Genomic DNA, 25,117 nt, shown 5'->3' with positions numbered 1-25,117 from the left:
TATTCAGGTTCTTCCTTCAATCCCTGAGAGGTTTCATTACCATACAGTGCTCTGAGCACTCATGCAAGTGACATCCTAGCACTTAAGAGATAACGTGTTTCAATGCTGGTTCTTGACATTAGGGTAGTCGATCCGCGGCTCTAAGAGTATTTGTAGATAATGATATCCAACCTCTGATTTACTCCTAGAAAATGAAACCCGGCCTTTGAGAATTTGTAGACGCTCACATCCAACCCTCAGTGTACTCGTAAATCGTCACATCTAAGCATCCATAGAAGATTATATCCAACCCTAGAGAACTAAGTGAGGATGGTACACAGACTGTGTAATCCGACAGCATGATGACATCCAACCCTAGAGGACTAAGTGACGATGATGCAAAGACTGTGTAATCCGACAGCATGAGGACATCCAACCCTTGGAGTACCAATTAACAATGGAGTACAGACCTTGTCGTACTCTAGCATGATGAGATCCAACCCATGGAGGTCTAAGTGACGATGATGCAAAGACTGTATAATCCGACAGCATGATGACACCCAACCCTTGGAGTACCAAGTGAGGATGATACACAGAGCGCGTCAAACTGCAGCATGATGACACCCAAACCTTGAAGTACCAAGTGAGGATGATACACAGAGTGCGTCAAACTGCAGCATGATGACACCCAACCCTTGGAGTACCAAGTGAGGATGACACACAGAGCGTGTCAAACTGCAGCATGATGACTTCCAACCCTTGGAGTACCAAGTGAGGATGATACACAGAGCGCGTCAAAATGCAGCATGATGACACCCAACCCTTGGAGTACCAAGGGAGGATGATACACGGAGCGCGTCAAACTACAGCATGATGGCATCCAACCCTTGCAGTACCAAGTGAGGATGATACACGGAGCGCGTCAAACTGCAGCATGATGACACCCAACCCTTGGAGTACCAAGTGAGGATGATACACAGAGCGCGTCAAACTGCAGCATGATGACACCCAACCCTTGGAGTACCAAGTGAGGATGATACACGGAGCGCGTCAAACTGCAGCATGATGACACCCAACCCTTGGAGTACCAAGTGAGGATGATACACGGAGCGCGTCAAACTGCAGCATGATGACACCCAACCCTTGGAGTACCAAGTGAGGATGATACACAGAGCACGTCAAACTGCAGCATGATGACACCCAACCCTTGAAGTACTTATCGAACATGATGCACAGACTGTGTCACACTACATAGCATTACATGAGCATTTCTGTAAATCCCTGTGAAAGAACAGTGCCCGAGTATCAGCTCATGTTTGGTATTTGATCGCACAGTATTGTCACGTTACACACCTTGGCTAATATGAGAATATAAAACTTAATGATGAAGAAATGTTGGGTCCCTCAGGAGTCAATGACAGTTAATTTTCGGATCAGAAGCGGCTGCTACTGGACCCGATTGGTGGGGATGAAAAAAGCTGCTTCTCCCCCATCTTCTTCATTTCTGTCTCTGGTCCCGGCAGCAGGAAGCAGCAGGAAGCACCCAGCCTCCCCGGAGCCAATCACAAAGCTACAATGCAGAGTTACGATTGGTCTGTGTGCCGTGGTTTGGCGCTCAGACGGGGAATAGGAGGTTGAGCATGTTCCTCACCAGGCTACGTATTACAGCCTGGTGGGGAAGATGCAAGTGCGCATGACTGTTTGGCTGGCCAAAGACAGCCGGCCAAGCAGTCTTGTGCACTTACGGAGTGCAAACCACTCCCCCTCCTGCTCTGGCCAGCCCTGCCCTGCCCCAAGAGCCACTGACTGCAATAGGAAAATTAAAACGATAATTACGATGCGTTATTATCATTTACTTTTCATCGTGAGAAGTGGGACGACGCTCCTTCGCCTTAGCAGAGGAGTCGCCACTGTTTCAGATGCTGTCTTCTAAAATTGTTATCTTTTTAGAATTTTCCAGGAAACAATCTTTGACATCCTAAAGTGAAATTCTGCCGACCAAATAATTTAAATGTAGAGCGATGATTTTAGGTGGCAGGACTGAGCCCTTGCACTTTGCATGTCTTATAGGCCACAACAGTTGTTATGTGTTTGACAACACTAAGCCAATGCACATCACAGAGACTTATGGTCATTTAAGCTCACTGTCACCACCTCCGTCTAATAAAGCTGAGCTCCCACAATCCATATTGTTTCTTAGTTAAGCAAGGGTGTACCCGAAGTCAGCTCCGCTGGAGAAATGCTCACCCAGGACGTAGATAGAAACAAACGATGCTGTTTCCCTTGAAGAAAAAACACATACTTCCAGCTCACCTGAAGAAAGCAAACACTCTCCTGTTTCCATCATCTGCGAATAAACAAACGTGGCCCCTGCTCACCTAACAAAACGACCTATTTAGGGACTAAACCCTACCCATTCCACAGACTTCCACAGCCCTGTCATGTCAGGAGTTACTTCCTGTCGCAGTCTGTGATGTCATAGCTTCTCCCACCAATCATTTCCTCTGATAGTCAGGCGGGTGGACGGCCATTGAATCAATGGGCACTTCCGCCGAGTGGCCTTCACTGGGGTCTGGCACGCAGAAAGAACCGGGGAGGCAGCCAGGAACTCCCGGTCAGGCATTGTTGTTAAAAAGAAAAAGTTACTTATTTGCTCAGTTCTTGGGACAAAACGTCCATAAATTTGCTGCGAGGGTCAGAAGAGAAAATAGAGGATAAGGCCAACTCTAAAGGGCACCAGGAGAATACAAACACAGAAGGAGAATGGAGGGCCAAGCCCGGGCGCCCAGCAGCACAGCGCGCCACGCTAAAGCCAGCCAATGGGAAGGACCCCTTGTTCCAGGACTTCTCCTTTAAGGCGGTCCAGCTAAGGGGCTGCTTTTGCAAAAATACTCACTAAGTAATTCAGAAGAGCACCAGTTCCAGCAAGTCTGCGCATTTCTCTGCTGATTGTTGCAAAGAAAGCCCCTAAAAAGTCTCCAGAATTTCCCAAAATCTGACTGTCTTCCTTGTTTTTTTACCTGAACAAGATCTGCACCTTTTAGTCTTTTATGCCTTCTGAATACTTCTAACCACAGACAAACTTTCCACAATGAGTCCTGGTGAAGGTTTGTTATGAGCTTCTCATCTGGGGCTGTGAGCACACCTTCAAGCGGAGGTTGGAAAGGTGGGTGGAGGCGGGGTACGCTCCCTGAAGATGTGAATCCTCAGGTTGGTAGTCAGGTTCAGGTACCTAAAACCATGGGTGGAAGTGTGTGTTGAGATCCCTCCGGGATCAGCAGGAAGGGAGACATGGACAAAAGGAGTGATTAACCCGTGTTGAGAACAGGGGCACTGGAATTATGCAGCAATGGAAGACCAAATTATGTGGCTTAATCCGGCACATTCTGTGGCTATATTATTTCACTATTTTGTCATCATAACCCACATTAATGCTTTCTTGACAAAGGTTTCACCTCATTATTACCAGTTTGATACCCAAATGCAGCAACCAGTCACTGAAAGGTGACTAGTTAACATTGGTCAAGGGCTCTGCCACTGCCCAGCACCACGTATGCTGCTTTCTTTTAGTAACCTTTGATCAGTTTCAGCTAGAAAAGTACTTTTTTGTTGAAATCTACAATGGATTATGTGGCAAGGGATTTGTTCTGTAATAATGCAGAGAACACATTGGCTGCAGAATTGCATAATTTAAGAAGCCCTGATTGAGACCTGATGGCATTTTAATGAGGTGATGCAGAGAACACGTTTCCATTTTAAAACAATGCTTTTTGCTTTTCTGGCATGAGAGAACTTTCCATTGGATTATTTTGTCATCGGCTACTAAGAAGGTCCGGTGAGAGGCAATCTTGAAGTATCTTTGCTATGATGGGCGTTGCACGGGGAAGAAAGGCGCTTTAAAAATATAAATAGAATACAATACAATACAGGCAGAGAACAGCAGTAGTAGTAAGGGCCTCTTGTTTGGCAACTCTTCAGTTTTTTGGAAGGAGGAGGGAAGAGAAGTGGGGGAGCAGAACAAAACCACATGAGATTGTGATCTGTTTGTTTATACTTCCCAGCTACGTCTACTTAGTAAAACAATCTTTGCCTAAATTTGGCAAATGTGTATGCGTATTTTACTTCAAATTTCTTCTTACAAATTAATTCTGACAGATGTTGAGAGCGGTCTTCTCTGTTGCTAGAGAGAGAAACCAGTAAAACGTTAATTGAACACAGGTTCTTGTCCCAACCAATTAAAGAAACAGCTTTTATCAACATTATATACATGTGAACTCATTTTGACCTTTGAACGTAGAGGCCACAAAAAACTAGCATGACTGTGGACAAATAAATGTATCTTCTATATTTTGAATTATGAATATGCCTAAGTAAAAATATATTTGATGTAAATGGTAACTATATAGTATACCCTTTAATAATGTCCATACCCGCGTTTCTATCACCAGACATATCACATTTTGCTTTCTGTCATCTGTTTTCGCCAAGAGCACAATACTATTACATGTAGAGTTTGAGAGACGCCCCTGCTGGCATAGAAAGTGTTCTTTGTAAACCCTCCTCTCCTCTTTGGAGTTAGGTTCAGAGTATATCAACACATCTGTGAGTGCAGAGTCTGGCTGCAGCACTTATTCTTACACAAGAACTAGTTTCCAAGCTGGCTCCAGCAAATCTCCCAGAATGTGTCTGGGGTGCAGTGTCCTGACACTGGTACACACATACAGCCGTGTCCACAGTCATGAGCATTTCTAGAGGACACAATATAAACTGAATTGTTTTTAGATCTTAATGCTAAGTGTTTAATGTTACTTAATTCAATGGAATCCATTGTAACCCCATTAGATGGATAAATATTTCAAATATGCAAACATTCAATTGTATGCCAAATTAAAAGCAGCTGTTTGCAGCAGGAACATGATCTGTGAACGATTTCGCCTGTTCATGGAGCTTTTAACTTCTCCATCACACGATGATCGATGCAACAAATGCATGAACCCACTGAGTTTTTTTATCTAGAATAAAAACCTGTGAACTGCAGGCTAAGCTTTGAAGCAACCCATGAATCCTCTGTGTCGTTTTATGATGATTCAAACCAGCGAGGGAGTGCAGTAACCACCCGAGATGACTCACTTGTATTATGCCCAGAGACTTGCTAAATATGCCTAGACATCTACAGTGTGTGTCTTCACCTCGGCTATCTGAAAATGTGGTCTGATAGTGACCAATAAAGTTAAGTTAAAATGTGGTCTGATTGTGACCAATAAAGTTAAGTTAAAATGTGGTCTGATTGTGACCAATAAAGTTAAGTTAAAATGTGGTCTGATAGTGACCAATAAAGTTAAATTAAAATGTGGTCTGATTGTGACCAATAAAGTTAAGTTAAAATGTGGTCTGATAGTGACCAATAAAGTTAAATTAAAATGTGGTCTGATTGTGACCAATAAAGTTAAGTTAAAATGTGGTCTGATTGTGACCAATAAAGTTAAGTTAAAATGTGGTCTGATAGTGACCAATAAAGTTAAATTAAAATGTGGTCTGATTGTGACCAATAAAGTTAAGTTAAAATGTGTTCTGATTGTGACCAATAAAGTTAAGTTAAAATGTGTTCTGATTGTGACCAATAAAGTTAAGTTAAAATGTGGTCTGATTGTGACCAATAAAGTGAAGTGAATTCAGCCTTACCGTCGCGTTTGACCTTATTGTCAATTTCTTCTGGGGCACACTTTGTAATGTAATTAATATGTATACTAGATAGCCACAAACTGACTGTCCTTCTTTTTGCTTTTCTTCTACTCTGTTCCTCACGATCCTGACCCTACTGACTCTACCACTTTACATCAACATCACCCGAATTTGTGGGTTCCTATTCTAAAGGTTTTCATTTTCAGTCTTGAAACACTGAGCACTAAATAAAAACAACTCTAAACTGACATAATCTTTTTGTCTATCTCTGCAGCAGGTCAGTTAACCCGCTAATCTATCTCCCCCGCATTAGGTCCTGAGGCCTGTAAACTGCACCCAGATCCTTGCAGTAGACAATCACCCTGCTGGCTCCCTAGTTGGTCCTGGAGTGTGTAACCAGCAGGCATGCCAGTTTCTCAATCTCTTCTAATGCACCTCGCATACATCACGATTGGATAGATTTGAAGGAGTTCAAGATTAATTTCTGCTTTTCAGAATATTATCGGCCCTAAGCATCTCAAAAGCCTCCCATTCACTCATGTGGGGCTAGGGGAGGGGCAAGGAATACACTCTTCAGAAACTAAGCAGGTTTCTGTTTTGTTCATGCTGCTGCCTTCAGAACTGCTGATACTAGCGGTAGGAAAGGCAGCAGCCAGAGGACATATGGAAAGCCAGGGGAAACAGGCGCTACCCCCAGCGACCCCTAGTTATCATCCATTGGTAAAGGATTCGAGTTTGGTTGCTGGTAAGGAGCACCAGACATAGTGGGAACCAGGAGACAATCTATTAGAGAGGATGTGGCTTAAACGCTAGCGCGGTAGACCTTGCAGCTGGGGAACCTGGTTCGAGTCTGGGGGGAGGCTCAGCATCCTGTGATTCTGGGCAAATCCCTGTGCCTAAAAAAAAAGGATGTATCTGTCTGTAATGCAAAGAGTGCTCATGTTAAGCGATCTGATACTTTCGGGTTAAGTTTGCACTATATAAAAGTCCCCCAAAAAAATCCGGTGTGGGAGACATATGAAGATTGGGTAGGTGCTTTAAATGAGTTTGGCCTGACAGAGACTCCAACGTGCTGTGGAACCCAAAAAAAACAGCAGACAAGCAGTAATCAGAATTGTAACACACAGATTTACTTGCTGCAGAGACTGTGAAGTGGGTCCTGGTCCTGCCTGGTGTGCATTGTCAACCGCTCTGCCCGCAGCATTTGACTATGAGGAGAGTGCTATAGCGTGTGTGGCCCACAGACAACCGGGAGCACCAAACCACCCAAACCAGCACATGCACATATAATGGAGAAATGGCTTTGGCTTGAAATCTAAGGAGGACCGTGTAAGAGGCAACCATCAGGTACCATCGAGTGCCACAAAGAACCATTTACTATGGATGTAATGAAGCCTGATCAGGTATTACACATTACACCTGAAAGTGAAGAATGAGTCAATGGAGGCAGAGGAGAACCTATCCTGCTACACAGACAGGGTGAAGTATATGGAAGATAATATCATAGGGCTGCAGACGAATTGCAATTCGTGAAAAGTCATGGACCAGAAATTGCAGGAAAGGTCAGAGATTTTGAAGGTAGATACTGAGGACCGGTCTCAGAGGAGCAACATGTGGCTGGGTGGCATAGCTGAAAATACAGAAGGCAAAGGTGCTGGGCGGCCCAGCAAAAACTGGATTAGGAACCACATGACACCCCGGATCCTAATCGATGTCTTTTCTATTCTGCGGGTCCACAGGGTGTCCTCTTACAGGCCTCCATAGGAATTGACTCCTCGTGCCATAATTGCAAAGTGGTTCAACAAAAGCGCTCTCCTCTGGTGTAGCATGGTACCCATGTACCAGGGCACGCTGGCACTTTGCAAGAGTTTATACAGACTTACATAACAGCATCTGTGATACAACAGTTGAGATGGAAAAGCTGCAAGATGCAAGTTTCATCAATTGTGATAATGCCAACATGATGCATTTCAGATGTATTCTCAACAAGTACAAAGGAAGAGGAAGGTTTTAGATTAGATTGAGTAAAAAAAAGGAAACTATGCACCCTGAACACCCAATATGTGCCATTCTTCCCCACTAACTTGAAATTCAAAATGGAGGAGAAGAAGTTCTTCTTCATGGATCTAAAAGAAGTATGGAACAAAACTGAGAACTGGCCCCTGGGCATGTGATAGAAGAAGAGTAGATCAGCAGGTGCTATTGGGAGGATTTTGGATCGGCGAGTGACAAAGTCAAGTACAAAGAGTACTCAAAAGTAGGCAATTACTTACAACAGTTACAGCATTGCAAGATGGAACAATACAAGCATTGATGGATGGAGGCCCGCTGAATACAGTCATGTCATAAGAGGAGGGAGCGAGAGTCTCAGTGAATGAGTATGAAGGCACTGACCCCAAATCTCATCTCAGTTGCTATACAGATGGGCTGATCCTGTTGGCTAGTTTTTGGCTCTGATTATGAAGGTGGTGCTTCTCATATTAAGACATATATACGAAGGCCAAGACTAATAAGGATCTGCTTAATCGTTCCTACGAGCATGGTGGTCTGGACCTCCTAAATATGGAGTATTACCAGATGGCAGAACAGCTGCACTCTGCTGCTAAATGCATCAACAAAGCCTTGTCCAATGAAGGGCTCTCAGTAGAGCGACCACTCGTGCCATGTAACTTGAAAGACCTGTGGATAGGGGAGAGTTTGGGAGCACGATGTGTGTCAGACTACAGAAGTCACTAGGACAACTTGGAAACGGGTGAACAAGAAGATCACAGGTGACTCCTGCCTGGACCTGCTGCCAATGTAGGAATTAGCCAACTTTGACTCTGCTGCTATAGAACTAGATCTGTTGGAATGGAAAGCAGTAATGCAGATAAACTATTTATTTAAATGGTGAATCCGAAGAGTCGTTTTGCAATGGTACAGTCTCTCATAGTGGTTAGGGCCACGTAGGCTTAGTTTCCTGACATGCCCAAAGAATCACGAACACTTGTGCTTCGATTAGACCTGCCATAAGGGGCAGACAACTCACATCATTATACAAAGCAATAGGATCAAAAGCGAAAGTTACAACAGTGATTGTAATAATGAAATGACATAGGATTTACCTCAAGGTCTGATGGATGTAGAGTTTACTGGGGCATGTTTACATGTAAAACTGGTGTTTCTGCAACGCCAGGTCCAGGTTCATATAGGTCAACATGCTACGCCACTGTGACGAGAGGTCTTCTGTATATGGAAGAGCCTTGCTCAATGTTGGCCTCTGCCTACAGTAATTTCTTTCTAACGAAGTGGCTGTGTACTTATGTAGTTGTGTATTTGTGAAACGTTCCAGGGGCACAGGTTGTTACAACATGAATAAAGTACTGAGAAGGTCTGCGGTGTGCCCTAGCCTTGAGCCTGAGATCCAAAAAGAAGAGTTAACATCGGCTTCCATCCTTAGCTTTGTCTTTCAGCTGATATTTCTACAGGTATGTTTGGAAGAGCACCAACGTAGAGGGATGGCCAAGGGATGTCGAGGCGCTGGTAGAAACAGAGGTCACGAGAAAAGTGGCTCGATCAGAAGACTGCAAAAGACCTGAATGGCTGGACAGTGTTGGCCAACTGTTGACACCAGAAAATAGACCGACATAAGAAAACAAGGACACATATGGGAATGATGTAAACGCCTAGGATAACCAGCCTCATGCAGAAATATGGGATCATTTATTATTGACATTTGTACAAGAGTCCTCACTTTAGTTACATTCACAATATCCCTCCAAATCATGTGCAACCTTCTACTGTTAATTGAGGTTTTTATTGTTTTTATCTCTGACAATATATAATGTTTTATTAAACAAAAAATACAGTAGCACCATAGATGACTGCAGCCCTATTAGGCTGCATGTTTGGATTTACAAAAATGTTTTGTACCTCGGTTTATGACCAATGAGGCGGCCTAGGTGTTGGTGCAATCGTGTGTGCGTGCCCCTGCCTCAGAGACCTGGCAGCGATACAGGAGAGACAACAGGCCAATCACCCCATCCCAGGTAAACTCACAGGCACGAGGCAGCGCTTTCCAGGAACACTCTGGTGGCTTTGAGGCCCCCAGCAGGATACGCCTATGACCTCTGGCTGCCTCTGATGCTCAGCGCTGCCAACAGAACCACGTAATGAATGCACAGCACTGCTTATTGTCGATGTGGACAGGAGAGGATAAAAGAGGCATGCTGACTGAGATCCGTGGGGTGTTACTTGTTGCATTAGGCTGGCAACAATCAAAGGTAGCCATGCTGATATGGAAAGAAACCAATCAACAGCCAGGGCTCAACCACTGAAGGAAGTAGAAGCTGGATTCACAGTAATGGAGGAAAACTTGACTAGACCCCTTCTCAAAATGAGCAAACAGTGGCACACTCTGTCCTTCGAGGAAGGTGATGTACCACTATATAGAGGCCTACCGTGGCCGTACTTGGCTGTGACCAAGTGTCAGCCATTAATAAGACCATAGGAAAGGCTCAATACAGCGCCGCTTTATAGCGCCAAGAGAACAGACCGGGGTTCTCTGGTTCAGCAGCAAAGACACACACTAGACAGTTCTGGGCTCATGCTTCAGGAACAAACCCATAAGCTGACAGCAAATACACTCTAGAACAGGCAAGAGTAGGTCCCTGAAAATTAACACTAAATATGAAACAGCAAAAGTTTTTGGGAAGTTGCACTCAGTCAACAAGTAAATTAAAAGCTCATTGTTTAACCAACGCATTGCAGGACACTCCGGTACCTGCCGACGACAGCGGAACAGCCTTCTGCTGTTCCCGCTACATTTACAGATAAAGTCCATGGGTTTCAAAGCGTTTTTGTTGGTTTTGATGATGTCGAGAAGCAACCACCAAAGAACGATAACAATTCAAAAACTGTAAAATATACAGGAACCTCCCACGTCATACTTCATCATACCACTAGGATGAGGATGGAAAGGAACCCCTTGCTCTCTTTAGAGAGGAGTGTTATGGTTCCAGGTCGACATCAGATTGCTTTCTTATTCAGGACATTTCAATGCTCACAGGAGAGGGACTACATTTGACCCTAAAGTGGAGCAGTTGCTCCTTCCTTCATCTAAGAGCTGGTGCAAGCGTAGAAATTGCTGCCGTCAGGAAAAAAACTTTCTGTGCTGACAGGCACAGTTCCTCTTTCTGGGGATGAACTTCTGGTCTGGTTCTCATACGTTCATGAGAGAGCTGATTCCACAGAGGGAAGCTAGCCATACCCAAAAGAGAGGGCCTGGTGTCACCCCGGCAGACAGATTTCGTACCAGGGAACAGAAACTTAACCCATCCGGTAGAAGAGGCCAAGAAAATAACATTCTCCCTGAAAGTTGGAAAAAAGAGGAATGTTAGTCCCCATTCCAAACTGATTACCTTCCAACTCCTGGGGATTGGGGACATGGGAAAATGGCCATCCAATGGAAGTGGCTGTGGATGCTCCAATGCCCCGGGAGAAGAACACTTCCTATGTACAATGTCAAATACTGACCTCTGACCACAATTACATTCTGTTCCCAATGGAGAGAAAGTTTCTGGATCTCTAAGGGAAGCTTGTCATGTGAACTTCCTTTATCAGCTGGAAAATTCACACAGCATCAGGGCAAAAAGAAATGCATGCCCAATGAGGCCAGGGGATCCTCTAGTGCTGAATAGGGAGATGGGAACTTCCTGTGTGGATAGGGAGAGAAGAACTGCTGGGCCCTTGGACAAGAGATCAACCTCATGTGGGTGTGCGGGAGATAGCATCCTTCCAAAACGATGGAGAAGAGAGGAAACTCATGTAAGGTAGTGGAAGATGATCCCCTCTCGTATTGCGAAAGAGAGGAGTCCTTTGTACTCAGGAGCAAGCACCGTTGTATAAAACATGCACTGGCAATGCCAATAGGTCTGGCATTTTCAATGACTGTTTTGATTTGACATGGTTTTTGTAAAGCTTAATTTTTGGGAGGTGCCCTACCCTAAACAATATAAAAACTTTGGCTAAAAGTACAAATATTTCAATTTTCTAAAAGCTTACATTGCCATAGAATTCCTTGGCACTGAAAGGAACTAGTGTGCGGGGATGTATTGTTTGGAAAGAGCTGAATGCTGTCACTCACAGTGAAGTTAGCCAGCGGCCATATTGGAATGACCCATTGTGCCATGCTGCAGCAGTGGGCGGAAGGTAAATGTGATTGACACAACAACCGGCCAATGGATGAAGATGGCTGGCTGAAACTCCCTATAAGTAGATAGATAGATAGATAGATAGATAGATAGATAGATAGATAGATAGATAGATAGATAGATAGTTAGTTAGTTAGTTAGTTAGTTAGTTAGTTAGTTAGTTTTGGCTAATGTCGGACCTAAAAAATGAAAGTGATGAGCCTTATGTACCAGCAGAGAAGAGACAAACTTTCTGTAGGAATGGGCAAAACAGAACACTTCAGCCCCAATTATGAAGATGAAGACACTGTAAACTAAATATGTGCCAAGAGTTAACCGTACCAGTGGGAAGAAAAGATCATTCCGAACCAATCGGGTAAAAGGGACTTCTTGAAAACAGGAAATAAAAGATGGTATCTTTGCAGATAGAGCCACCTTCAACATGTATGAATGGGGAATGGTGATGTTCCTGTACGTGTGGATATGAGGAGGGGGGAACGGCCTGGTATTCATGGTGGAGTAGAAGCTAACAGAGAGAGACTCCTACTTCATTTCCATGTCACGTCAAGCAGTACCTCGTGGTGCAGAGCACACTCTGCTACACCTCAGTGTCCTAGGCAACAAGACGACTGCTGCTACACACAAACAGAAGCAGACAATACCCTCAACTACATCAGATAACCCGAGGAGAGAAAACACCACCAGCTGGACTGAAGAGCTCGAGGGCAGACAATGCCCCCTACTACAGCCAAGACCCTGAGCATAGAGTACACTCTTTACTACATCTAATAACTGAGCGTTTGGAGAAAGAGTGCCCCCTACTACACACAAGACCCTGAGCATAGAGTACACTCTTTACTATCTCTAATAACTGAGCGTTTGGAGAAAGAGTGCCCCCTACTACACACAAGACCCTGAGCATAGAGTACACTCTTTACTATCTCTAATAACTGAGCGTTTGGAGAAAGAGTGCCCCCTACTACACACAAGACCCTGAGCATAGAGTACACTCTTTACTATCTCTAATAACTGAGCGTTTGGAGAAAGAGTGCCCCCTACTACACACAAGACCCTGAGCATAGAGTACACTCTTTACTATCTCTAATAACTGAGCGTTTGGAGAAAGAGTGCCCCCTACTACACACAAGACCCTGAGCATAGAGTACACTCTTTACTATCTCTAATAACTGAGCGTTTGGAGAAAGAGTGCCCCCTACTACACACAAGACCCTGAGCATAGAGTACACTCTTTACTATCTCTAATAACTGAGCGTTTGGAGAAAGAGTGCCCCCTACTACACACAAGACCCTGAGCATAGAGTACACTCTTTACTATCTCTAATAACTGAGCGTTTGGAGAAAGAGTATCCCCTACTACACACAAGACCCTGAGCATTGCGTATTCTTTTTAATGTACCTTATAACTGAGCGTTTGGATAAAGGATGTCCTCTACTACACTCTAGAACTTGGCAGTAGGGAATACTTTTTCCTAGAAAAACGAAGGGTATGAATACTTCCGACTATACCTAAAGCCTTGAGTGTTCAGCACACTTTCTGTTATAAATGAGTAACAGAGGGCACATAATACATTTTGTTGTCATCAAGTAGGAAAGAATTCCATGTACCCTCTGAAATTGCCCGGATGCGATGGTCAATAATACCCTGTGCTGTACTTTAGGGTGTTCGGACTGCAGATGCACCATAACTATGTGCAGAAAGGGAGCAAGTAGCAAATCTACACCACAGTATCCTGGATCAGTGTAACACTATAGTACACCCCTGTACCTGGAGGTTGACAAACCTGCTACTACATCCCACTGTCTCAGAGCGGAAAATACTCTCTGATTCTTCTCTGTACCATTTAACAATACCTCAGCTCCTGAGGGTAGAAAATAATATACACTATACCTCAGTGAGAGCGGGTATAGTATACCTCCTGCTACACACCATTACCGAAGAAAGCATGTTCCCCTTTCTATACTGCAGTACTTCAGGTAGTATGTACACTACTTTATTCTAAACTTCAGTACTGAAGTTAAACAACCTCTACTATGCGCACTGCCCTGTGGCTTCCTTCACAGCATCACAGCTTAAAGTGTAGCCTCTACTACAATACCTCACTACCCATGACATAGAGCATGGCTGATAGGATACTCAGCCATCCCAAGTGAATGTATAACTTTTATTGTACTACATTACCCCAGGTGTATGTATAGCGTCTCTTACACATACTACTTTAGGTTGGTGTATAGCCTTTATTACACCACATTACATTCGGCTTATGTATAGTCTATACTATGCCTCAGAACTCAAAATGAATAAACTGACTTCCATATTCCCTAGTACACTAGATTAGCATATAGTACGGTATACAGTGTTTACCACGCATTTTTTACCACGCACTACACTTACAACGCAGGCATTACCACGCATACCATTACAACGCATTGTGCTGGGGGGCGCTCTAGGATAGGGAATGAGTTTAATTTTATATCCATCGCCTTCCCTAGTGTCCACGGGGACTGGAGTTGGAATATAAAATTATACTTACCACTATCCAGCACCTCAAAGCGCTATGCGTTGTAACGGTATGCGTTGTAAATACCGCGTTGTAATGGTATGCGTGGTAATAGTATGCGTGGTAACGTCATACATCCCATATAGTACACATCACTCCATGTCCTTCTAAATGAATGTTTGGCCACTGCTTTACCCTACTACCCTAGGTTAGTGCACAGCATCCACTCTACCCAAGGGCTATGGTTGAGAATCCCTAGCGGCCCTCAGTCTCTATACTCAGGCACACTGTGCACTTTTTATGGCCACTTTTGCCAACAAACTGATCTCTTCATTCCAGCTCTGCCCAGTCCTCCGTCTCTAGGAGACCTCTCCTGCACCTGCAGGCCCCCAGCACACCCACCGCTGCCACCCCGCCCCCAAGCATGTCCCATCAAGTCACTCCATTAGATGCCGCCTCCCTGCTCCCACATGCATTCCTTCTCCTCCCCGCCACCTCCCAAATATTTACCTTTCCCTAATAGGCCTGGGATGGAGTCTACACAATAGTCCACATGACCTAGCCATTCAGCCGCAGCCGGAGGAGAAAGGGGAAGAGCTGCCTGGGCTTTCTCTTACCTGCCCGGAAGAGCGAGAAGGGATGGCGCGTCTTGCCTTATTACCTGTGGAGCCATTTGCAAGCACGCAAGACTGCTCCGCGTCTTCCTCGGGGAGCGAGTCGCATGACAGCGGCAGCTGGACCCCTTGCAGGTCATGCCAGCACTTGTCTCGTAGGACCTCACAGAACCCGCGGCATGGGGGTAGGAGCAGCGGTGGCACCGTTGGGAGGGAAGCATTGCACCTTGGCACCAGCAGCAAGCAGAAAAAGGACTCCACGAAGCAGTGGCACCCCGAAGTAAGCAAGCCCCCCCATTCATGCAAAGCAGCCCGGACCTCCTGCACACTACTATGGTTCCAGAAGTTGGGCAACTGAAAGTTGCCTATGCCACGTCTGTGGCAAAATGGCAAGTCGACTGGAACAGGTAAGCAGTGTGCGGCAGGGAGCGTCCCACTGGGGTAGAGGGATGGAGGCCCAGCACTTAAATTACTACTAGAAGCCGAGGCAGAAGCTTTAGTGCTCGTTAGTAAATCAAATTCATGAGAGTCAGAGGGATTGGCGGAAAAATGTCCCAGTGAAGGGATATCGCTATTAGAAAGATGCAGGCTACTAGTTCTACTTAGCGGAGCAACGGCTATCCCAGAATGCATAGCATGGTCAATGCTTGGATCTGATTGGCTGCTGCAGTTTTGATGGCTGGGGTCACCAGTCCCACACAAAACCGATTGGTTCAAATTTATCACATAGTGGGATAGGCCGTTCAGGAAAGCCCCCGCCACCTCCGACGTGCTCCCGCCAGGCCTACTGGTGGTGTGGTTACTCTTCAGGTTCTGTGAGTCCCAGGAGGTCTCTGTGGGAGATACTCGGCCTCCAGTTTCCACACCTGCTGAAGAATCTGACTGGGCAGCCCTGGGAGTAATGGTGTGGATGTGCTCTTGCCTGCCTCTAGAGGCAGGGCTGTGGAGAGACACCGGTGGCATGGGGGTAACACCTGGAAGCACTGGCAAAGAAGCAATACCTGGCTGGTGCTCACCCTTCTCTGACGCGTTTCCGGTCCCATTTCGTGATGCAAAACTTCTGGTCTTATTCTGTGGTAGGGGGAACAACATCCTTTTGGGGACTAGTGGGTGCATGTCGGTCACAGTCAGCGGACCTGGCATAAGACTTTTGCCATCCTCTGTGAGGTTGACTATTGAACTTTGGCTACTCTCCGGCCTTGTAGCAACGGTGACCACTTGCGTTGTCGCCTCGGTCGCTGTGAGCTGGATGCCTCGCTCCTCCAGGACCTCCAGTCCTAAAGGACGAAGACCTGGGTCAGCGGATCCATCTGATTCCTCTGGGGTGGCAGGCACTGTGATGAGTATAGAAGCTGTAGGTCCCTCAGCGCCTTCAATCTCTCTGGTTTCTTTATCATCCCACTTCTGCACCAGGTCACGGATCCCTTCTGCAACATTTAATATCTCGGCCCCAACACCAGCAAGGTTTGGCTTTGGTTGAGCAGTGGGGTGCTCCGGTTGCGCAACGGCTGAGAGCGTGGGCAAGGCTGCAGCAGTGGTGTTCAATGCACCCATGCCTGATGCAGAGGTGCCCTCTGGTTGCGTGCCCACTGCTGTCTCTGCTTTTCTCAGCTGAAAGATGTCCCATACTTTCTCTCCAGACTGCTCGTTTGTGGTTGGCAGGGTTAGTGTGGGTCTGGCCTGTGGTTCCATGGGTGTGGCGGAATGTGTCTCGGTGGTTCCAGGGCCAGTGTTGGCCGAGAGTTCATGGCCTTTGGCAGTAGGTGTCTCTGTGGATGTGGGCACGGCTCTGGCCAGCAGCTCCTGCAGTCTGGTGGAGGGTGCCTCTGTGGTCTTGGCCAGCAGGTCATGGGGGGTGGGGGGCACTGTCCCCGCTGCAGTGGGCTCGGACTGATCTGCAGTTGAAGGGTAGCTCGGGTCACTAGTCGCTGGTGGCAGAGTGGTCCCGTCGTTCTTGGCATTGCCCCATATCCATCCTAAAAACTGGGCATCGGCCACTGAGAGACAGGTGACCAGCAGCATCAGGGAAGCGACCTCTCGACGCACGGGAGCCATTGATGGTCGGTGCCAGGAGGTCCTCGTGCCCATGAACGTCCCAAGGGCAGGGCGCGTGCCCTCTGCTGCCTGCGCCGCCCTTCACACCTGCAGGGGAAGCCGGGGAGGTGTGTCTGGTGCGGCGCGGAACCCACGCTGCCTGCCAGCCCTGGCACGGCGAGGGGGTGGAGGGGGCGGCTGCTGGGGCAGGAGAGGAGCGGGCGGTAGAACCCCGTCAGAGCCCTGGCATCGTCCGGGCAAGGTGAGCCCGAGAGATCCTGGGACCGGAGCTGTGCCTGGCGGAGCCTGCCTGGGCTTCTACACGAGCCAGCCCCTCGCTGCTAACTATTTATCTGCCGCCCTCAGACTCACATGGGCCCTTAACTCCTTCCTGCCCGGGCGTCAGATTTCAACCTCCTCGTTCCAGCGGCCGTGGTTGCAGGAGGGGCCCTGGGCGCATGGATGCACTTGACACCTGACACCAGGGTCGGGCTCATGCCCCCCAGACTGGACAGGCGGAACAGTGGGGTGCCGAGAAAAAGTTGAACACGCTAACTTTTCCCGCACAGAAAGGTCGTCGTGAACGATAAGTCTGTAATGTTTAACTATTTGTGCCTCGAACTGGAACGCTGCATGGTCGAGGCGCATTGGGAGAGCTGGATAGAGTTCGAGTGCCGAAATAGCAGATCTGAGGAGATATGTGCAGTTCCAGTCCTATCAGCGGTGGATTGAGGTACATCGATTGCGTTAAAAGAATCCCAGAGCTGATGGCCAGGATGAAGGGATAACGTTATCCGGCATCCTTCTGCTCGTGGTGGTTTCGAGATTAATTATTCTGCTTTTTCTGTGAGCTGCCTTAGAGGTTGGTGGTCACCCAGCCCTGTAGGTGGCCCACATCTTGTCACCTAAGGTGTGTTTCTTACCCTGCTCACGAGGGTGCAAGTCACATGAGCACCAAGCCTCTCGATAAAATAGGACAAGAGAGGTCAACAAGGGTCTGAAGTAGGACATGAGGGCCTATGTTTATTAAAAACAAAAAAAAACAAAAAAAAGTAGAGTCGAGAGGAAGTGGCAGGAGCCCTCCTCAAGTAGATGGACTCTATTTGGGTTAAGATTTAGAAACCGATCATATCACGGGAACAGATGATGAGGCATCAAGAGATGCAAAGATTGTCCATAGTGTAAAAAGAAAACCCCCATGGACTGTCACAAAGATGAAACGACTACAGAACAGAAGACAAAAATCTTGTGGACTACACAAGAGGTGAAACTACTACCCAACAGAAGAGATAAAACCTATGCACAAAAGCGAGATGACAAGAGATTATTTTTTAAACTACAGGAGAGATGATAACTACACGTCAGAAGAGATAACAGTCCGCACAACAGAAAAGATGAAGTTTATGCACAAGAGAAGATATGAAAAGATAATAAAACTACAGGAGTGATGAAAATTACACATCAGAAGAGATAACAACTCTGCGCAATAGAAGAGATGAAGACTTGGATAGAAGAAAAGGTAGAGCCTCCGCACAACAGAAGAAAAGAAACCTCTGCACATTGGAAGAGATGACAACTACTTATTAGAAGAGATGAAACTCTGCACAACAGAACATATGAAAACTCTGCTATCAGAGGAGATAACACCTCTACACACCAGAAAAGATAAAAACGCTGCACAAAGAAAGAGAAGAAAATTACATATCAGAAGAGAAGAAACTGCACAATTGAAGAGAAGATAACAACACAACAGAGCACATGTATTCTCTGTTGTACAGAAAAATGAAAACTCTTCACTATGGAAGAGATGGAAACTACAAAGTACTAATGATGAAGCATTGGAGCAGATGAAACCTCTGCATCAAAAGAGAATACAATTCAACATTGAATGAGATTGAAACCTCTGCACATTAGAAGAGATGAAAACTACACATCAGAAGAGATGGAAATTCTACACAAGAGTAGAGATGAAAACTCTCCACATCAGAAGATACTAAATGTCTGCAATTCAGAAGAGATTACACCTGTACACATAACAAGAGATGAAACCTTTGCATCTCACAGTAGACGAAACATCTGCACATCAGAATACATTACACCTCTACAAAACAGAAGAGATGAAACCCCTACACAGTATCACAAAATATTAAAACTACACAACACAAACTATCAAAATACTACAAATCTGAAAATATATTTGCACATCAGAAGAGAGGAAAACTGCACATCAGAAGTGATGAAAACTATGCACATCAGAAGTGATGACAACTGCTTATAAGAATAGAGATAGATGAAAACTACACAGCAAAAGATATTAATACTGTACACTACAGAAGAAGTGAAATCACTGGGCAATGGGAAAGATTAAGCCTGTGCACAACAGGTATACAACACCTCTGCACATCTGTAGGAATGGAACCTCTGCACGTCATAATAGAAGAAACCTCTGCACAACAGAAGGGATGAAAACTCTTCACAACAAAAGAGATGAAAACTTTGCATTTCAGACAAGATGAAACTCTGCACACCAGAAGAGCCAAAACTCTGCACATGAAAAGAAATGAAAACTACACATCAGAGTACAGAACTGCTAAAAACGCAGCACATCAGAAGAGAATAAACAGTGGAAGAAATGAAAATTCTGAACATTAGAAAACATGAAAATTACACATCAGAAGAAAACCATGCCCACCAGAAGAGATGAAAATGCTGCCCATAAGAAGAGAAGAAGACTACACATGAGAAGAGATAAAAACTACACGTTGGAATAGATGAAACCACACATACAAAGAGATAACTACTCTAACCTGCAGAAAAAATTAAAACTGCAGAACAAAATAGACGAAAACTCTACACAACAAAATACATGGATTCTCTGTAGAACAGAATGAAATGAATAAATGAAAACTCGGCACACTGGAAGAGATGAAAGCTGCACATCACTGGAGATGAAGTCTCTGCACATTAAAATAGAGGAAAATTATTCACTTCGGAAGAGATTACATGTCTGCACTTCAGAAGAGATTAAACCTCTGCACATCTCAAGAGATGAAAGCTCTGCACACCACAATAGAGAAAACCTCTGCACGCCACAAGAAATGAAACCTCTACACAACAGACGAGGTGAAACCTACACACAACAGAATAGAGGAAAACTACACACAACAGAAAAGAAGGTGCAAAACTACACAGCACAAGAGATAAACACTGTACATCACAAGAGGTGAAAACTACACATCAGAAGACAAGAAAACTACACATCAGCATAGATTACAACTCTGCACATCAAAAGAAAGGAAAGTGAATGCCTTTGCATCAGAAGAGATAACGTTTCTGCAGATCAGAAGACATGGAAGTTAACCTCTACACAACAGAAGAGCTGAAAAGTCTACACAACAGAAGGAATGAAAACTCTGCACAACAGAAGATATGAAAGCTCTACGCATACCAGAAAAGAAGAAACCTCTGCAAAGAAAAAAGATGAAACTTCTGCATGTCAGAAGAGATGAAAATGATGTGCACTGGGCGAGATTACAAGTGCAGGTCAGAAGAGAACATTATACAATATTGAAGAGATGGCAATGGGATATTTGAAGAGATGAAGATTGAACTTCAGAAAAGGTCAAATCTCTACACCACAGAAGATAGGATAACTTTGCATAACACAAAATATGCAAACTTTAGGTGGAGGTGTGAACTATCGAGCATGGAGTATCAAATTACCAGAATATTGTAGCCATTGTAATAAGGACCAAAATATCAACAGGTAAGGATATATAGGTGGTTACCACCGTATTACACTTAATTCCACATATATGTACCTAGATGAAATTCATATATTCAAGGTTGCTCCTCGATATTTTGCCTATGATGTTCTAGTAAATCAATGTTTCCTACTCGATATTCAGGATTACAACCCAAATTCTGCAAGCTGGAAGAGATGAAAACTTTGCATGGTAGAAAAGATGAAATCCCATTAAAATTGAAAGAGCTAAAAACCTTCACATCAAGTGAGATGAAAACTCTGTACATTCAAAAGAGATGAACATTGCACATCAGATGAGATGAAAATTCTGCACATTAAAGGGATTATAACTCTGAACATTTCGAAACAGACCAAAGTTCTGCACAACAGAAGAGAGTAATTGTTATATTTCATTGAGATGCTGCCTGGAATGGCACATCACTATGATGCTCTTGAGATTCTGCCGTGATGTCATCTATGTAGCATCATTGGCAGTTGGTCCAGCTGTGTCAGGCAAGAAGCTGTTTAGCATCTTTCTTCTATCAAATAAATCTACTTGGAGGAAATTGGGTCAGGTTAACTAATGGACAAGTATGGAATTTGAGGAGGGTGGCATTATACCAAAGGAGAGATTGTAAAAAGTCCCCCCACTTCTTTTTATAGGACTTGTGTCCTACAGATAACTATAACTAAATGTTTATTATTTCATATTGCTTCGGCGACAGGGAGGTTTGCGACACATCTTTAAAGTAAAATGCTAAATCTTATTGGAATACACAATGATTTGGAAATTCTGAACTGAGAGAATGTGGGCAACAAGACTGCGGACTCTGCTGGCCTTCCACTGAACCTTAATAGCAACAGGGTGAGTGTCAATGTGTCTTGGGAAGAGCTCGCCATGCCATCAGGATTTAACTGACTACGTTGGCATGTGTTCCACGCGGGAAGCTCTGCTTTGCTTAAAGAGAGATAATTATTACTATTAACATTATTGTAATGAGTGTGATCTCTAGGTGTGACTCCTTCCTCAGCCTCATATGAAGAGGACTCAGCATTTCATCTTCCAGGAACACTGTGCTAATTTCTGGCTCTCGAGATGTTGGTGTTTCTGGGATAGAAAGGAAGTGTTACAAATGGTGGGGTCTCCAGTTCACCACGTTGAAGTAGTCATCATGCTCTCCAGAAGTGTCTTTTCTTTTGCACGCAAGAGATTACTGGGCAGGCCTTGATGGGATAAGAGAAATTGACTTCTCTTTGGTTCTTCTGCCCACAAGTGTGTGCAACCACACGCATGCCCTCCTCTGCTCTAGGTTTCCTCTCTGTAACCCCGCGGTGCTGTGAAGGCCACTAGGACAGATTTATGCAGTTTCTTTTCACATCATCGTGTATATATAGCCTGCAGACTCTTTCTAAATTCCAGACTGGAGCCTCAAGTTCAAGAAAAGGAAGTCCCACACTCAGAAAGGCGGAGGAATACCACATTCAATTGTGTTGTGGCCTCACCCACGCGCCCAAAATCAAGATTTAGAGAAGATTCCAGAAACAGGCGGATAGTCAAGGCTGACGTCAGCCCCTCTCCGAGGACAGGCCCGTGAAATCACGGTGTTGGTACCGAGCAGGTGTTCTCGGGGCCAGGCAGCTGTCTGCAAAGAATGGGCAACTGATAAAGGGAATTCGTTTTTGTGCTCGTGCCAGTCTCGGTGCTCCGACAAACCAGGGCGGCGATGCAGGGCTTCAAAGTCAATGCAAAGACTTCGCAGGCTCAGATAAGGCGCTGTGTGAAAATAGCAGGGCGGGCTGGAGGCGCTGGCGCAGCTCCAGGGTGAAGTAACTTTGTATTCGAAAGCTGAAAGGCGGCGATAATTGAATCCATAAGCCCAATTAGGGGGGGGGGGGGGGGGGGGGGGGGGAGTGTCATGAGACGCGGAAGAAGAGGGAAAAGAGATGTTTTACGAAAACCCATGAGCTGGGAGTCTCCTTATAAGGAATAACCTAAGAGGCAACCGAGAACACACCGGGTGTGCCACATTATTGGTTGGCTCCATTATAATACCCCTTCTCTAAACGAACCTGGAAAACGGCCGCCACACACTGGGAAGCTTAAAATAGGGGTGTGCAAAGGTATTTTTCTGCCAAAAAGTTTTAAAAGTTGTGTTTTAAGTTTCTGTCAGCGAAGATGATACAAGCATGCTGATCCCTTCTCTGAAAGTTTACTTTTCTTCAAGCGTTTCTGTTCACAATTGAACATGTCTGCAGACTCTTTCTCTACAAGTTTACCTTTTCCAGAGCTTTTACACTGTGACACTTCTCAGTTTAAGGGACAAACAGCCTCACTCAGGTGCGTTGTAATGCCGGGAGGTGATTCTGCCTGAGTAACACCAATACCATTGTTGGCGTTTTTTCTCTTAGAGCCTGAGTTCTTGAGGTCGGAATGGACATTAACATGGTAACACTGCATGTTTTCTGAGCTGGAAAATTAAGATTTCAAAGTTTTTTTTTCCCTGTGCAAATTTTATTAGGCATTACTTGACCAAATCTGGTCTGGATCAAAACGTCTAAGTTTGAGTGAAATGTGTGCACATCTTGTAATGACAGCTGGGCACCCTTGGCTCAACATTACACTAACCCTGGGCGTAGTTCGCGAAGTGCACTTCGCAAGCTAAGTGTAGCACTACGCGAACTGCGTAGTACCCTGTTCGCACTGTGCAAGATGCTGTTTTTAATGACTGCACAGTGCGGACAAGCATCCGGCACTGTACAATCATTGAAAACAACTTCTTGAACAGTGCGAGATGTAGTTTTCTGCCGGTCGAGTAGATTTTTACTCGAGCGGCAGCTTTCTCAACGCGGACTGGTAGTTTCTCATCACGAGTGGTCGCGAGCATACGCGACCACTTGCAATGAGAAACCTGACCTCCCCACGTTGAGAATCTCGCCGGGAGGTTTATTTTCCACGTCCGCGATCGGCAACTTCATGTTGCTGATCGCGAACGAGGAAAAAATCTCGCCGGGATGTCATTTTGCTTGCTTGCTTGCAGTCGCCAACATGATGTTGAGGACTGCGAGCAAGCAAAAATTACCGCTGCACTATGCTACGCGTGTTTGCACTGTGCTATGTGCAGTTCGCGTAGTGCGAAGTAGCGGAAACTTCGCAAATTACGCGAGCGTAGCGTAGTGCTTTGCCCAGGGTTACATTACACTCCCTCATAACAAGGGCCTCACTTGCAATGAAGCAGGATGTTCATGGGTGGTGAATCCTGGTAAGTGGAGATCTTATGCAGTCTGAAAAAGTGGGTATTCAGATCCTGTCTGAATGACACCATGTTCCTCCTCCCTCTTTCCATCCAAGCAGATGCTACAGCCTACTACATACAGGAGCCCTTGTGATTAACATAATTTTAAGAACACTTTGTGATAGGAACACCCAAATCCCATTGCGCCTAGCACTAAAGCACCAACCACAACCTGTGAGAAGCGTCAACTCAGGAAGCATTTGTACACAGGCCCATCTTCTTTTAGAGTTTTGTGACTTCCACGAAAAGATAAAATTTGGTATTTTCTAATGTGCTGGAAACATTAAAAATGCTACTAATATGTTGAAAAAATAAGCATTTTGCTGATCTGGTCCACTTTTTAGTCAGAATACAACCAGTGAGTTTGCAGTTTCTGGACATGTAACAACTTAAGCTTTAGTTCTGGTACACTCCGGATTTATGCAGTGCAAGGAACTCTGACAACATGTTTTCATTTAGAAGAACCACAGTGAGGACGGGAGCCCCAGAATTAAACAAGTATAATACATATAATGCATTAATTGTTAAAATCACTAGCACTATACACTGAGGGCATTATTTATGTGGACTTGCTACACTTTTGCGCTGCTGTTGCACCACTTTTTGTGACGCAGCGGCAGCATAAAAATGCACCTTGTTGCGCCCTATTTACAAAGTGACCAATCTTAGCACATACGTCACTTTGCAACGCCCTGCTCTACATTATACCTGCTTCAGGTATAATGTACGCAGGGTGGGTGGGTTGTTCCCACTTAAAAAGCCTCATAGAAGTTGCGCAGTGAAATTTATCAGATTTCACTCTGCCACTTCTAGAATGCCACAGCATCAAAATCTTACGCCTGCCTCACAGTAGGCGTAAGACTGACACAGGCCCTTTCACATGGGCTTGTCCCATGTGAAAGGACACATTGCTGGAGTTGCGCCACTTTTGTGACACACTCCAGCAATGCGTCATTGCTGCACCTACAGATCAGTTAGAAATACTGACATATCTGTAACTCCTTGTAACATGGAGCACCGTACATTAAACATGGCGCATCCATTGTTTCGCAAAGAGGGCGCAGTGAAAACTGTTGCATCA

At 45.2% G+C, this 25,117-nt stretch overlaps 1 protein-coding gene across 4 annotated transcripts in view; it reads right to left on the bottom strand.

Moving 5' to 3' along the window:
* The window catches only part of COL18A1 (collagen type XVIII alpha 1 chain), a 170,418-nt gene extending 153,096 nt beyond the window's left edge, over nt 1-17,322 (bottom strand). For 2 of the 4 annotated variants that reach the window (XM_086956226.1, XM_086956228.1), the window contains exon 1: nt 15,966-17,314. In XM_086956226.1, the coding sequence (XP_086812352.1) occupies nt 15,966-17,052 (1,087 nt within the window). In that variant the 5' untranslated portion in view covers nt 17,053-17,314. The other 2 variants (XM_086956227.1, XM_086956229.1) reach the window with 2 other exon arrangements.
* Between the last annotated feature and the right edge of the window lie 7,795 nt (nt 17,323-25,117).

The sequence above is a fragment of the Lissotriton vulgaris genome, chromosome 2_1 (assembly GCF_964263255.1).
Source record: "Lissotriton vulgaris chromosome 2_1, aLisVul1.2, whole genome shotgun sequence".
Lineage (NCBI taxonomy): Eukaryota > Metazoa > Chordata > Amphibia > Caudata > Salamandridae > Lissotriton > Lissotriton vulgaris.
The sequence above is the reverse complement of the archived record's forward strand: the minus strand, read 5'-3'. Positions and strand labels throughout refer to the sequence as shown.